The sequence below is a fragment of the Mauremys mutica genome, chromosome 1, assembly GCF_020497125.1.
Source record: "Mauremys mutica isolate MM-2020 ecotype Southern chromosome 1, ASM2049712v1, whole genome shotgun sequence".
In the NCBI taxonomy this organism is placed as follows: Eukaryota; Metazoa; Chordata; order Testudines; family Geoemydidae; genus Mauremys; species Mauremys mutica.
In genome coordinates this window covers 248,396,052-248,411,603 of record NC_059072.1, presented here as the reverse complement: position 1 = coordinate 248,411,603, position 15,552 = coordinate 248,396,052, and the positions used below count along the sequence as shown (strand labels likewise).

General features: G+C 41.1%; 1 protein-coding gene across 1 annotated transcript in view; it reads right to left on the bottom strand.

Moving 5' to 3' along the window:
- Positions 1–1,043: 1,043 nt before the first annotated feature.
- SLC9A2 (solute carrier family 9 member A2) overlaps positions 1,044–15,552 on the bottom strand; it is a 38,102-nt gene continuing 23,593 nt past the window's right edge. Inside the window, exons 5-12 of the mRNA XM_045010864.1 lie at positions 14,862–15,064; positions 13,890–13,979; positions 12,525–12,595; positions 11,339–11,500; positions 10,417–10,513; positions 9,391–9,522; positions 7,239–7,329; positions 1,044–2,802 (exon numbers count right to left, since the gene is read on the bottom strand). Coding sequence (XP_044866799.1) covers positions 2,432–2,802; positions 7,239–7,329; positions 9,391–9,522; positions 10,417–10,513; positions 11,339–11,500; positions 12,525–12,595; positions 13,890–13,979; positions 14,862–15,064 — 1,217 coding nt within the window. The 3' untranslated portion in view covers positions 1,044–2,431. The remainder of the gene's footprint in view (positions 2,803–7,238; positions 7,330–9,390; positions 9,523–10,416; positions 10,514–11,338; positions 11,501–12,524; positions 12,596–13,889; positions 13,980–14,861; positions 15,065–15,552) is intronic.

The window sequence follows — 15,552 nt, the reverse complement described above, 5'->3', positions numbered from 1 at the left end:
AACCACGTCTACAGTCAATACATCATTTCCGCCAGTAGATGGTGCTAGATGATAGTCATACATTTATTTGGCTTCTAATTTCCCAACATCCACAAACTTTCTTTGACATTGGATAACAAAAGATAAAATCCACATTGCAGGCTGTAGCTGAAGGTGCTGATTAGAAAGTCTTAAAAATAATGTTCCAATTTACTTTGTAGAGGAAAAAGGTGGTAGACATACTTCAAAATATAATGATTCTGTAAGTGTATGGTGAGCATTTACTTACTGCTTTTCATTCATGTATCTCAAAATGCATTTAAAAATAAGCATTATCCTGTTTTATAAATGAAGTAATTGAAGTACAAAGAGGTTAAGACCCAAGTTTCTGAAAATGGCCCCTAATTTTAGGTGCCTCAGTTTTTGGGTGTGCAATTGAAACATTTGGGCTGCCTTTCAATCACACTGAGTACCCACTACTCCAGCTGAAGTCAGTGAAAGATGCAAGTTCTCAGGAGTTGGGAGAAATCAGAGGCCACTTTTGAAAATTTGACCCTAAGTGACTTGCTCAGTTACAAGTCGCTTGTTTAGTCCTTATCAGCAAAGGAAAGAGAGTGAGTAAACCAAACTCACCTTCTACATGCATAATTTTACCGTGTTTTTTAAAGTTATAATTCAAACTTAATTCAACCCTCCCCCCCCATCATAACATAATCTTATTATGGGGGAAATTTGGACCTGGATTCAAGTGTGAAAATTCCAGCACAGGCTCATTTCTAATTCGGATACGGCGAGAGTATATGCTGATAATTCTAATAAATGTATTAAAAAAAAAAGTTGCTGGTGAAAAATGAATTCAAAATTATTTATATAAATTAACATTGTAGCATCACCTCCCTCCCTTATAAGCCAAAGAGAAGAAGATGGTCATGCACAGGTGACTGATTTCCACAGTAACTAAATGGCCATGTTTTTTTGCAAAAATCAACATCTCACAGTAGAGAAAGTATCTTGACATGGGCCTTTGAGTGAGCCTTTAAAAAGATCATGTTTCCATCTGCACACAATTTAGAATTTGCATTTGACAAATACAAGAATTCCACATAACCTGAACAGTATTACAGTAACTGCAACAAAATTTAGGAAATTTTGAGACAGCAAAAAAAACCAAAAACAAACCAACCCCACCAACCCTCCAACATAAATAAAACTAAAATGGCCAGCTCTAACCTGAGACGAGAAAGACATGGGTGTCTTAGTAGTAGTAATAGTAGTATTTATTTATTTTATTTATTGTAGTGTCTAGTGGCTCCAAATGAGATTGAGGCCCCATTGTGCAACATGCGGTACAAACAAAAATAGGAGATCGTCCCTGTCCCAGCTTACAGTCTAGATAAAGACAAAACAGATGAAGGACTAATATCTGAGGAGATACAGCGACCAAATGAGCCACCCAAATTCACAAACAAAACTGAGAACTGGACCCACATTTCCTGAATCTGACTCCATGCCTCACCGTGACACCATCCGCCCTCAGCCTGTGACTAGTGTTATAACAATTCTGCTGCATTTCCACAGCAACCACAAACAGACACAGGAGCCAGTTCTTCAAACAGACCCTTTTGATGTGCCTGCAGCTCCTCCTCTGAGAGCCCAATCCTGATAGGTGCTGAGTGCAATCTACTCCCATTGACATGAATGAAAGTTGAGGGCATTCATCACAGCACTGAAGGTGCTTGGCACCTTTCATTGGTTATATGCTGGGGAAAAAATGCAGATAGTATGAATCAGGAATACTCAGGAGTTAATGTCCTTCACCTGATTTTACAGCCCATTTTCCATGAACTGAATGTGTTTCAGAATCTGCTTCTGCAGCTAGGTCTTCCTTTTTTGACCCTGTTGCAGCCTTCCCAACCCCTAACCACATCCTACTATACTGGCCATTCTAACAATAATCTGCAGTGATAAATGTATTTGTCTTGCAAGGTCTATGGGACAGGGGTATAGTGCAATTTTCAGTGCTATTCACATTAAAAATCTGATCTAGACAAGCAAAATTCAATCATAAATACAATCTTAAATGTACTAGAATATTTTTAAAGGTTCTCTTCATTGTAAGAGTTTTTAAAACTTTCTTAGTTGGATAAATAAATATCAAACTTGGGTTATTTGGTTCCAGAGCTAATAGTGTGATAAAAGGCACATTTTCCATTTAGTGGTTAAAAGAACATAATTATCAGAGCATTGCTAAAAGTTATTCATAAAAGATGCTTTCTTTTGTGTCTTGGCTTTAGTATTTGCTGTAGTATTTCATCTGTTAATTAATGATATGGGCATGCAACCCAAAGGATCCACACCAAGTTTTTAAAATAGATCCCATTGTCCAGTCAGATGGTTTAGAATGCTAATTTAAATCTGTAGTTTATTATTGATAGTTCTACTTCAACTGTTTTCAGTATGGCTGATTCTGAGATTTATTTTTATGCCTTTCAGCTTCTGATGCCCACCTGACTATTCGTGGTGGTGGCTTTGGTCTTGCTGATCTAACATCTTCAGTCAAATTTTCTTCACTCACTGTTCCAAATCTTGGTCTCGATAGCAGTGGTTGCCTGAACCCTCTGGATGCTTGAGCTTCATTGTACATTTCTCTGTGATCTACCCTTCCATCATGGTCTCCATTAACTTCATTCCTCCACTCCATTCTAAATTGCTGCTGTGGCTGCTGCTGGCTCTGGTCTTGCAAAATTTTTCGTGCTCTGGGTTTTAAATTGAGCACTGTGGTAGGAAGCTCCAATTCAGAGTCACTGCTGTCAGCACCTCCGACTGTTAATTTAAAACAATATTAAAATGTTAGTTGAAGAATATCACTGCCTATACAGTGCTGTAAAACAAAATAACTGAGCCATGCACAGTATCAACCACAAGAAATAAAAATGCTTATCTGTATTTTGCAATTCACAGCCATTTTGCCTGTTTTCCCAGAAATTTGCACAGATAGAATTTTGCACTTGTGCTCAGTTGGCTGAATGTTTTCAAAAGCATTTGTGACATTTCCTTATACATTTCTGGTTGTTCTAGACAGCAGTCTGTCTGCTCCCTTCCACTTACATGAGGGAAAGGGAATGCAGACATGTGGATGGGGCTCCTGGGGTCGCAGGGCTTGGACCATAGGGCTAAATATTACAGCGTGGCCATTCAGGCTCAGCCTGGAACCCAGGCTCTGAAACCTGTGATGGGGGTGGGTCTCAGAGCCCAACTGACCCAGGCTCTGAGACTCAGTGACCCGGTTTTTTTATTGCAGTGTAGATGCTCCCGTAGGCTACATCTACACGTCAAGCTGGAGGTGTAATTTCCAACGCGGGGAGACATACCCACACTAGCTCTGATTGAGCTAATGCACTAAAAATAGTGTAGCCAACCAGGGTGTGAGCAGCGGGTGAGCTCGCTGCCCCAGTACAATCCCATCTGAAATGCTAGCCATGTACTTGGGCAGCTAGCCCCCCCACGGTGTGCATCACCACGGCTAGACTTCTATTTTTAGCACAGTAGCTGGCTTGGAGGGTATGTCTCCCTCAAGCTGGAATTTATACCTCCAGCTCAAAGTGTAGCAGTGTCTATACTGGGAAAGTGTCAGGTCTGCTGCATTTACTCCCTCCCCAGCTCTGAAGAACTCCCACTGGGAATGTTCCACAGATATTGCTTTGGTAGGGTTTGTATGGGCAAGAGGGGTGGATCAACTGCTCCTTTCAATGTTTTGTCCTCTCTGTGCAGCCGGTATTACACTGGGCATCCTTGCCTAAGTGAATAGTAATCAAATCACTATTAACTCAGCCTCGGTGTATGCATGCTTCTCCCTGAAGGAACTGCATGGCCCAGGATGGAGGAGGTCCAGAGAAGCAGCACAAAGGGGCCAACCCTCCACGAGACAAAGGATCTTCCCTGGGAATCTGTGGAGGTGGGAGGTCATGTCTCCTACCTCTCTATGCCACCAGACAAGACACTGTCAAGGAAACACCAAGCAATAAATCTTAGTTTCCAATCCCTCAGACCCCTTCTCATTGGTCTCCCCAGGGCAGAGTACAAATTGTCTCAATGAAAGCTGTGGTAATCTATCAACAAATACTCTTGAATGGTCACTGGCTGTTAGTTTAAGTTGATAATATTCCTAAAGATAGATAGATATAGATCAAAATGATTTTCCCTTTAGCAGCATTCCTTTAAATTTCTTAATATTTTCATCAATATTTGCATACTTTCCATAATTTTAATACTTCCATATTTTATAGCATTTACCATTTACAAATGAATTGTGGTATTTCCTATGTTTAAGTCAGTTACGGTGCTTTAAATCTATTTTTAATAGTATTTAAGAGGAGTACATTGTGGGACTGTCATAAGAACGGTTCCCATTAGTACTCTTCACAGCATTTCTCTTGCACAAAGGAGGAAGAGGTCAACAAAATATATCCTCATATAATTGCCCATCCACCCACATAATTTCATAGAAAGAAAACCTTCCTCCATCTCTGGTGGCAGGCTTATTGCTTTTTTTTCTAAATGTGTCAAATTATATATTTTTTGACAATTGAATAATCTTGAGGCACATTTCCTTTTCAGTGTTTAATTCTAGGTGACAGTGGATGACCTCTGTAGACAGAGCTACAGAATAAAAGGCATCACTACACTCCAGGAGAGCAAAGACATAATTACCAACTTGCAAGGACATGATCCATTGCTAAACTTGTGGAGGGAGTCATATTCCACTAATTATGATGGGCAGTATGGTCTGGAAATGTTACTGAATCTAAATGTATTGCATCTTCCCAGAGGTAGCTCTTGATTGTTACTTTACATGGAAGAGAATCAGATGGAGCAGGTTCTATCTACTTATAAATTATAATAAAAATAATACAGAGGGCAAGCCAGAGATGTTCCATTGAAACCGTTTTTCTATGGAAAACTCAGATTTCAACAAAATGAAATTTTTCACAAAGACTGTCTACTTTCCATGGAATATTAAAAAAAAATTTGGTGAGAAACCAAATGCCTAAACACTGGTTTGGCAAACACTGAGATATTTGGGGCATGAAATATATTACACTGGCCAGAAAAACACATCACCCAGAGGGTTTCAAATTCATCCATGGATCAGCGTTCTGGGCCAGTTGCCATAGTAACACTCAGCTTGTCAATAGTGCTTCATTTATAGCAGAAAAAGCACTTTGTAAAAGAGGGTAAGTAGTATCCCCATTTTGCAGATTGAGAAACTGAGGCACAGAAAGACAGAGTTATGTGCCCGCAGTCAGTGGCAGAGTTGGGAGTAGAATGTGAGTGTCCTAACTCCTATCAGATGTTCAAATAACCTATCCACTGGTTATGGCTCCTGTTCCCCTTGTTTGGACTAGGTGTTCTCTTTGGACAATAGTCTGTGGATCTAAGATTTCATTCTTTCTAATGCCCGTGACAATGACTCTTATCTGCTATGTGTGGGGAGTAATGCAGAGAAGATTCTCATTTTTTAGCATCAAAGTTTGGGGTGAAAGGAGAAGCAGGCAGGATGTTAGCATCTCGCCCCATGGAAATCTTTAAAGGGGATAATCCCTGTGGTGCACATATAAGCAGAGAAAGTCTTAGACACTGAAACACAACAGGAACCCAATCCTGCAAACCTTCACTCACATGAGTAGGCTTGACTCCTATGTGCTTGTTCCCACTGAACTAAATCATAATCTCTCATTGACTTCAGTGGTACAGAACTGCTGCCATGAGAAATCTCACTGACTTTTATGGGAGTGGTTATATAAGGACTGCTCTCATGAGTAAAGGGTTGCAGGACTGGGCCTTAAATGCAGATATCCTCTTCAATAAGAAAAAGGGAATCATGGGGGAAATGTGTATTTTGAAGACATGTCAAGCAAGGACTAAATATTTTGTTTTCCAAATCTTCGATGCCCTGATTGATTTATTTGTGTTGTTTCTTCTGACTCTCTTTTCAAATGATGTGACCACTTTTATCTTACTCTCACCCACAGAATACCGGGAGTGGAATCGTGGCCTCATTGCAGTCAATGACAGAACTCCCACTGGCTTCCACAGGGCCAAGATTTCACCCACAGGGTCCAGGCTCTTGTTCTCACCAGTTCCCCCTAGCTTGCCCCCAGTTAAGTATATTCTGCCACCACTAAACTTTATTGGAGCAAAAAAAGTCACTTCTAATTAATTCTGCTAATTATCAGTAACTTATTTTATCTTAATTTTTAATTAGCACTGGTATGTCTTAATAGCCCCATAAGAGCAGTATTTGCAATGGCAAAGTAACACAGTACCATCTTAGGCAGTTGTCCCCAAACCATGGGGCACGCCCCACCTAGGGGGGCACAGAGGAACTTTCAAGGGGGCATGCGGCGGGGTCTGGGCCAGCTCCTGCAGGGAGGGAGAGCCATCCAGCCCCATGCTGCTCCCAGCCCAGCTCTGGCCCCAGCCACAGCTTCACTCTGCCTCCAGCCCAGCTCCACCCCTAGCCATAGCTTCACTCTGCCCCCAGCCCAGCTCCACCCCCAGTGGCAGCTCCACTCCGCCCCCAGCCCAGCTCCGGTCCCAGACGCAGCTCCACTCCATGCCCAGCTTTGCCCTCATTCCTTCTCCACCCCCAGGCCAGCCCCTCCCTTATCCCCAGTTCAGCCCCCAGCACCACCTTCAGCCCTAGGATGACCAGACAGCAAATGTAAAAAATCGGGATGGGGGGGGGCGTAATAGGTGCCTATATAAGAAAAAGACCCAAAAATCGGGACTGTCCCTATAAAATCGGGACATCTGGTCACCCTATTCAGCTCAAGCTCCTCTGCTGAGCCAACTGTGCATAATGGGGGGGAAAGGGGGTTGGTGCAAACAGATTCCATTACTGGTAAGGGGGTGGGCAGGCGTGACAGGAAAAGTTTGGGCACCACTGCTCTAAGGTGAGATTACAAAAATGCTTACAATAGCCGCTTTTCAACTGAATAGTGCTGAGGTCTTAAAAACAACTGAAGAAGTTACTGAATCTATAGTTTAGGAGCAAGGATATGGGCACAATCCTGCAAACCCTCCTCCAACAAGTAGTCCTTAGTCATGTGAGTAATTACATTAATGTGAATGCAATTGCTTGCACGCGTAAGGATTACTCATATGGGTAAATGGGGCCCTATCTGGGGAGTCTGTCCATCCCAAATATACAATATAGTAGGCCGTGCTGCCGTTGGTATCAGACCATGTTGCATTACCTCTAAAAGATGTTTTATTCCTTATTCGTAATTTCTCTGGCAGTTTAGCATCTTTAGGCAGGGACAGAAACCGTGTTGCTTTGGTGATAGCCTGTATAAATAAATGCAGGAAGTGTTAAATTATAGCAGAGTGAAATATCACATAATGAACATCAGAAACACAAGCGAGACGCCGGAAAGGGTTTGTCTACCTTAGGAAAAGAGCTGAAGGCTAGGCTGAGGTTAGCAAACACATAATAGTTAATCATGATCTTTTCCCACCACAGACCTAGGTTAATCTTTTGTCTCAGTTTAGCTGGCTGAGGCCTACCCTAGCCAATGGGAAGCCTAAGGTTAATGTCAGCTGGCTAAACCAAAATAAAATATGTTAATATCCATCTATACTAGACTGGATAGGTCAGAGTTAGTTACATGTTCATTAACCCCAACCTTTCCTTGACCACTTTTGCTAATGTAGGAAAACCCAAAGTCTTTCTATACACAATCCCTGTTTAGAACTTTATTATTCAGTTATTAAAATTAGCTCAAAGTTGGCTTACAAACTCTCAGAGCAGGAACAAATCTAGGCCCTGATCCTGTAATCACTGATATATCTGAGTAATTTGAGACATGTGACTAATCCCAGTGAGGTTATGGGGCAACTCACTGCATAGAGTTAAACACATTTAAGTGTTTGCAAGATCAGAGCCTAAACACCTCACTCCTGCAAAGTGCTGAGTCATTAAAATCAGGTGGAGCTGAAGACAGTCAGCAACTGGTGGTAGGTAGCTTACAGCGTAGGACTCTGAATTTTTTATCTACAATTTCTCAAGTGAATCCAGTTTGTGGTAGTTAAAGTGACACTGTCAAGAGATTTTTTTTTTTAAATCTGCCCTCTTTCCCTATCTACCCTTTCCACTCATTGTGTACCCAAAAGAAACTTGAAATTGAAATTATTTCCTAGCAGACATTTGTCATCTGGATACTGTAGTGCTACCCATGAGCACTAAGCTGAAGGCATATTGGTTAAGTAAAGTAAAAAAAATTTAAAAAAACCAGCATTATTTAAGAAAAATTATTTTTAAAATTACTGCCTGTGCATGTTGACAATCTGACTTGGACCCCCTGTTTCTTTTCCCACCCACAAAATTTCTTTGTCCTGTATTTCTCCCTGGTATCCCTGGCTAGTAAATCAGTTATTTGCATGACCAAGGCAATGTGTAGCCATGGCTGCAGTGACAGGAAAATATCGTGCTTCCAGAACAAGATCCAGTGTTACACTAAATGCCATGGTAGCCTCAATAATGATGATAACCAAATACAGTGATTCTTGCAGATGTCACTCTGACCTCAGCTGTAACAATGAGTACAGCAATTACCAAGTAACCATGGAATGCAAAAATAAATATTCAAAGAATGGTTAATTTTCCTTTCTCCTAAAGTGGGTAGATGGATTGATTTCAAAGCAGCTGCCAGTGTGGCCTCTGCTGGAAGACCCTTTCCCCCTAGTCTTTCAGATATGACCTGTGATTGTTGCAGTACAGGTTGACTCAGCCCTTCAAACGGCATCATTTGAAGGAGAATAAATAGCAGACCATGCAATTTACTTGGCGGGGAGAGGGGGTCCTTTATGTGCCTCCTCAAAGCTGGGGGTCTTATGTGCCCTCTGTGGATATTGCAGAACACCTGGCACTTTTCAAATGAGGGGAGTGGTCTGGTGAGCTTGGTCAAAATTTGTCCTCTTTACATTGTTGCGGAGCATCCTATGGACAGATTTTCTGCCTCAGTGCTACTGTCTATCTCAGCCAAGCGGGATCTATTAACATACAGATGCACCTTCACAGAGAGAGGTCTGTAGTGCTATGTGTATGAAGTTTGTTAAGTTCTCTGTGGACATTTCAGATGACAGCAGCAATAGAACCTCACCCTACAACATGTTCCACACAGATGCAACTGCATGGAGCTCTGTGGAGGTAAATGGGGCTTCACACAAGCTCCAGGGCTCGTGCATAGAACAAGGTGCAAGATCAGAGCCTAAGTGTCAGTATTACAAATGACTGATTTTTACTTGTTCCCTTGCACATTCAAGCTTTCCTGTGTTTCAGGGGGGATGTTTTGCATGATAGTTAGCTATGACGAGTTCTTTTCTACAAACATACTAAAATGCAAATACCGGTCTGTCCCTAGACAGGCTGCGGGTTTTCTTTACACTCTCCCGCAGGCTGTGCCGGCGACGGATAAGAATTTCTTTGGCCTGTTTTTCATTTGCATCTGCAGCCAAGCTGTGTCTGTTATATGACATCGTCTGAAAAACAAAGGCAGTGGTAATGTTTTCAAAAGCACAATGGCAAATGCATTGACGATTTACAAACAGCACAAAATGCACTCTTTGCTTTAACATTTTATTAAGCGTCACAAATATCTTCCAAACCGAATCACATTAAAAATTGATTAAGGACAATATGAGTGATTAGGTCAATGTCTGTTTAGTCATCTGTTCCACAGGCGTTCTGTTCGGCACCTGCCTTTGTTAAACCTGCCAATATTTATCATGAAAAAGAATTGGGAAAAAATGGCTTAATACAGTGTTTATGCCAGACTCACACTAGCTCATTCAATGTGTCAATAGAGGACACTCGTTTGAAGATGATAAGATCAGTCACCAAAGGGGGGAAATATTTTCAGCTCCAGCGAGCTGAAACCAGATCCTCATTTGAACACTTTCCAAAAACACAGACACACAAACCATTTTAGCCACAGGAGGGTGTAAGAACAGTGTCCTTTTTGCTTTTATGTCACGACTTTCTCAGCTCATCAATTCTTACTCTCAGTAGAAACGACCACACAACCACTGAAAATGAGAAGAGCCGTCTCACATCAAGAGCTGACCAAAACACTGGCATGACAGAACTGGGACAAAACGGGGGTTTGGTTTCATGGGGTTGTGTGCACATGACCCTTCAAAAGTAAAGTAAATAAGCTGATTGTAATGTAACAATAATATTTAGGTATAAATGAGAGTAAAGCCCTGATTGCTTATTGTGAACATAAAAGGGACAGATCCTCAACTGGCATAAATCCAAATGGAGCTCCACTGATTTTCACCAGCTGAGAATCTGGTCTGAGAATGGATTTTACAGATGATCTTTACATTCAAAACTGATGTGGGACATTCTATTAAGTATAACTTCACCCTTACTCGATGTCGTATTTGATAGAGATTCTTTGTTAATATTTCTCGCATATTATCCATTTCAGCAGGGGAAAGCGGCCTTACTTTATCTTCCAGATAGTCACTGTTGAAAAGTAGAAAAAGAGAGAGAGCGAGAGAGAAATGCTTAATACCTGATCATACAAATTACCAATTTTCTTCCTTAGAGATAAAAATAACATTTTACATAGTGGGAATTTTTATTTTTTTTTACAAGATGAAGGGTGTAATCCTGACTCCACTGAAGTCAATGGCAAAGCTCAAAACTCACCCAAAAATGCCATGCTCTCTCAAAATTCTATACAGGTTGGATTAAACTACAGATTTGATTGAGGTACTTTTCAAAGTGCCCCTGAAACCTCCTTTCCAGCTGCTGTACCCAGGGCTGGCCCTAGACCAAAGGGACCCCCCTCCCCAATTTGTTAAACTTTTGACTAACTTATAGCAACCTGAGCCCAGTGCCCTCCAAGCCCAGCACCCCAGGTGGTCGCCTGCCCCTAAATCTGGCCATGGCTGTACCAGCTGCTTTCAGAACGGCAGGCACTGTCTCAGAATTTAGACTCAGCTCCCTATGGGAATGTGCTGCACTCTGGGATACTTGTGCCATCAGGCTCTTCAACCTGGAAGAGCAAAGGTCACCTTCAGTCTCTGTGGGCTGAAGGTGAAACTGAGCAACAATGAATCCCTTCACTTCTCTTAGTGGGCCAGAGCCCGAGCGACCCCAAAGCTACAGCCACCACTCCCGCTGATGGCATTCATTTCAGATTCATCGTGGGGTAAATGGTAACAGTCAATGTCAGGCAACACCAGGATACCAGCCTTAAAGAAGACATGATCCCTGTACACAAATGGTGTCGTATAATAAATCCACACACCTACACGGAGATTCATCCACACTGGCTTTACTCACTTGAGAGAAGCTGAGGATGGGACTGTACTTATCATCCCACTTTCTGCCATCTCAATGGCGTGTTTGATTTCCAGCTTCTTGTACAGGGAAACAATGCTGGATTTGGGCTGGTTCTCCCGGATTAGAAGTCTCCGCAGGAATTTATTGTCAAATTTTTTAAACCTGTGGGGAAGGCAAACCAACCCGACCAGTTAGCTTCTGTTACAAATAGTTTGGGAAAGCAAATATTCCACAGCTACAGTGATGGGGATGGAGGTTACTCCCTGCGGGATGGATTTCTGGCCAGGTCAATCAAATATCAATGAATGAGTTAATCAAGGATCAAGTAAATCTTTCTCTGCTGGGACTGGCCTCTGTGTGAGCTCATACATTCACCCTCTAACAGCGACCTTTAGCTTTTAATTGTGTTGGCTTATTGACAATTATTATTTTTAATTAGCAATTTGCCTAAAAGACAAAGGGAGCAGTAAATATTACTGTAATAGCGACAAAAAGGCCTTGGCTTGAACTCACTACCTTTCATGCTCTGAACTTTTAATGGCCCCCTGAAAAAGAACATTCCAGTTTGTTAAAAGTTCTCACCTCTAGTGTAGCAACTGGATGCTTACTGAACCACTATTGATCCTCCTTCTCCTTACTAAGTTTGAAATAAAACCATCAAGAATCACACAACAGACAATCTGCTGTTCTGATATTCAACTCTTTCAGGCACCTCAAAGTCAACTAGTTCTGAGCCTTCCTGTGACAAGATCCAAAGGACTCTGATTGGTTTCCACCAAGCAAGGAGCTAACCCTGTGCTTCAACATTACAAAGCTGTACAGACTGGAATAGCAAAGCAGGCTGGGGACTACAGGTTTACACACTCTCAAAAACCATACAGAAAACATTGCAAAAACAGCCAGAAATGGGGAACAAATGGTTTGAGGTGATGGAATTCCATAACTTGGGTCAGAGGGCTGGGTTTTTACACAGCCTTATGTTTTTGTTCTGTTTTCCTGTGGTTTTGTAAAACTATTTTGTCCCACTGTGTAACCCACGCATGCTAAACCCAAAGCAAACAGGAGTAAAACCCCGAGGCGTAAATCTGCTGCCCGACTGGCTGCTTTTGCTGTTGCTGAGCCAGCTCATCCACTCAGCCAACTTAGTCTCTCTTCTACCACAAAGAGTTTTAAATAACATTCTTACTTATCTTTCCAAAAGTTGTGACCCCAGTGTCCACACACATCTTCAATTCCAGTCTTCACATGATCAAAGAACTAAAGGCAAAAATACAGATTCATTATGAATTCCCACGGACATCATTTAGCTTGCTCTTAGATATGATTCTTTAATGATAGCTTAGTTAAATCACTAAAGTCTTGTCTGTATTAGAAAAGTTTAACTCAATCAATTCAAAAGTCAATTGAGTTAAACCAGTGCAAATCTGTAAAGTAGAATCACAGAACCACAGGGTTAGAAGGGACTGCAAGGGTTAATAGATGCCCTAAAATCTGTTTAGTCTGTGTTTAAATTGCTTTATATTGAGTGGAAGGATTATCGAGTGATTCAAGCACTATCCTAGGACTCAGGAGACCTGGCTTCAATGTCCTACTCCACCACAAACTTCCTGTGTGACCTTGGGGCAAGTCACTTAGGATACGTCTACACTGCATCTAGGAGCAAGCCTCACAGCCCAGGTGCACAGATTTTTGCTAGCAGGACTCATGCTAGTGTGCATAAAAATAGCTGTGTAAACATTGCTTTGAGGTTGTAACTTGGGCTCTCAAATCGGGGTGGGTGGGAGGGGCTTAAGAGCCTGAGCTCCAGCCCGAGCAGCAACGTCTACACAGTATTTTTAGTGTACTAATGTGATCCCCGCTAACAGGAGTCTCTTGGGCTCGGAGGCTCGCTCCCAGATGCAGTGTACACATCATCAGGGTTAGACCCTCAAAGGTATTTAGGCTCCTAAATTCCACTGAAATCAACTAGAGTTAGGTGCCTGAACACCTTTGAGGATCTGAGCCTTAATCGCTCTGTGTTTCAGTTTTCCATCTGTAAAATTGAGATAATAGCACTTCTCTACTGCTCAGAGGTATTCTGTGGGTAAATACATTACAAATTGTGGTGCACCCAGAGTGGGATTCACAAACGTATTTAGACATCTAACTATGGGAGTATGTATCTTAGATTCAGAGAGAAATTGATGTAAGGTAGGGTTAAACTGGTTTAAGGGTGTCTACATTAGGGTTTGCACTGGTTTCATTAGTTGAATTTAATATCAGTTTAGTTAAACATGTGCCACTGTTCTAGCACAGGCAAGTCCTAAAACTGCAGCAAATTCCTATATAAAGAGTAAAAAGAATGTAATTTTATCACAGCAGATCAACAATTTAAAAAATGAACAATCCAAAGGCAAATTATATATATATATATATATATATATAAAGTTTATCTCCTTGTGGCACAGGCACATTACAGGTCAAATCTGGTCTTACTGAAGTCAATGGGAGTTTTGCAATTGCCTTCAATAGAGCCAGGATTTCACTCTATAATGCTAAAGCTATGGCATACCCGATTGTAAATTTCTTCACTGACTACTGGCTGCTTTTTATTCGATCTTTTAACATCAAGAAACTCCACCAGTGGGCGAATTGTTATTCCCTGTACAGAAAACAGAAAAAAAAAATCTTTGTTGACTCATAGACATAAAGGAATAGAGACATACATTGCAGTCATTTGCCTTCTTTTTTTTTTCAGTCAAAACTGTGACAACCAGCCTGGGGGTCTTCATGGCTCCTCAAACACAAGTATGGTACAGTAGTTTCAAATATGAATTCATCCCTGTAATTAGCAAGTGTTGCATTTAGTCAGCAATGTGCTCCCTCACATAATACAGTCCCCACTAGCAAAGCAGAAGTGAAGGGAATCTCCAGACTATGATTGATGTCCATAAAAAAAGGATGCATTCATCTGACAAATCCTATTAGTGACTTGCCACTTGCTAATGGCAACCATTTTTTTACAATAAAAGTTTTTCAAGAATTGCATGATGAAGAAAAACAATCAGCTTTTGAAACCAGAAGCAAATCTTTCTTATTTCAAACACAGATTTGCTACATTCTCCGTCAGCTATTGTTTTAGAAATTAAAATTCAGGGATGACTAAATAGTAATATGGAAATTAATATCGAAGAGTAGGTAACAGTGGAATTTTTGGTTAGTATTTATCCTCAATTGGTTATTTTAAGAGAAGGCACCAACTTCTGGCTTGCACAACATGCTATATTAGTTTTTAACATTTACTTATGGAGGAAATGTCTTCTTTTTATTTTAATGCTACTTACACATTAACATAAGCTGTTAATAAATACCTGACACATCTTTGCTGCCTGGCTGCTGGCTACACTGCGTTTTTAGGTATGGTCATATGACAAAACCCTCTGAAAAAGGCTCATTCAGGCAGATTAAATGTTTCGATTTTCTTCTCAAATGCTTCTTCACAAAACATCTGGGAAACAAAACCTGACAGGAGGAGAGTTCTCACCTGAATGAAAACGGTAAAGAATATCACCACAATAGTAGCAGTAATGAACAATTTCTTTCTGGGGATCACAGCAACAGGAAGCAGAAATACAAGAGAAAAACAGATGGCTCCTCGGAGACCTCCATAGGCAATAATGAACTGGTCCTTAAAAGTTAGAGGAATTGTCCGGAACATGTTAATGATCTGAGTCAAAACAAAAACACCTGAGGAAAGGATGAAGACAATAGTCAAACGGAAAACTGAGGTGACATGGAAAGCCTCATCGTTGCTGATGTTTATTTTTATGACACAGAGTTTGTTTCTGTTTTTTATTTAAGAAAGGAAATGTCTGTTTACCAGATTGAGAGATTTTTAGTTCAAAACCTTGGGTAACATTTTCAAAAGTGCCTAAGAGACTTGGGAGCCCAAGTCCTATTTTCAAAAATGATGTAAGCACTCCAGTGGCTAAGTCTCATTTAAAATCAATGGACTTTAGCTCCTAAGGGCTAGACTTACAAAGGTATTTAGGCACCAAGGTGCACCTGGTGAAATTTATATAATCATCAAAGCTGGTTAGGTGCCTAATTCCCACTGAAAGTCTACAAAAGCTCAGTTAAACTCCTAAGGGCTAGATTCACAAAGGAACTTAGGCACTGTGGTGCTGTGTGTCACAACACCTAACTGTTAGACAGCTAGAAATCACCAGCATTCA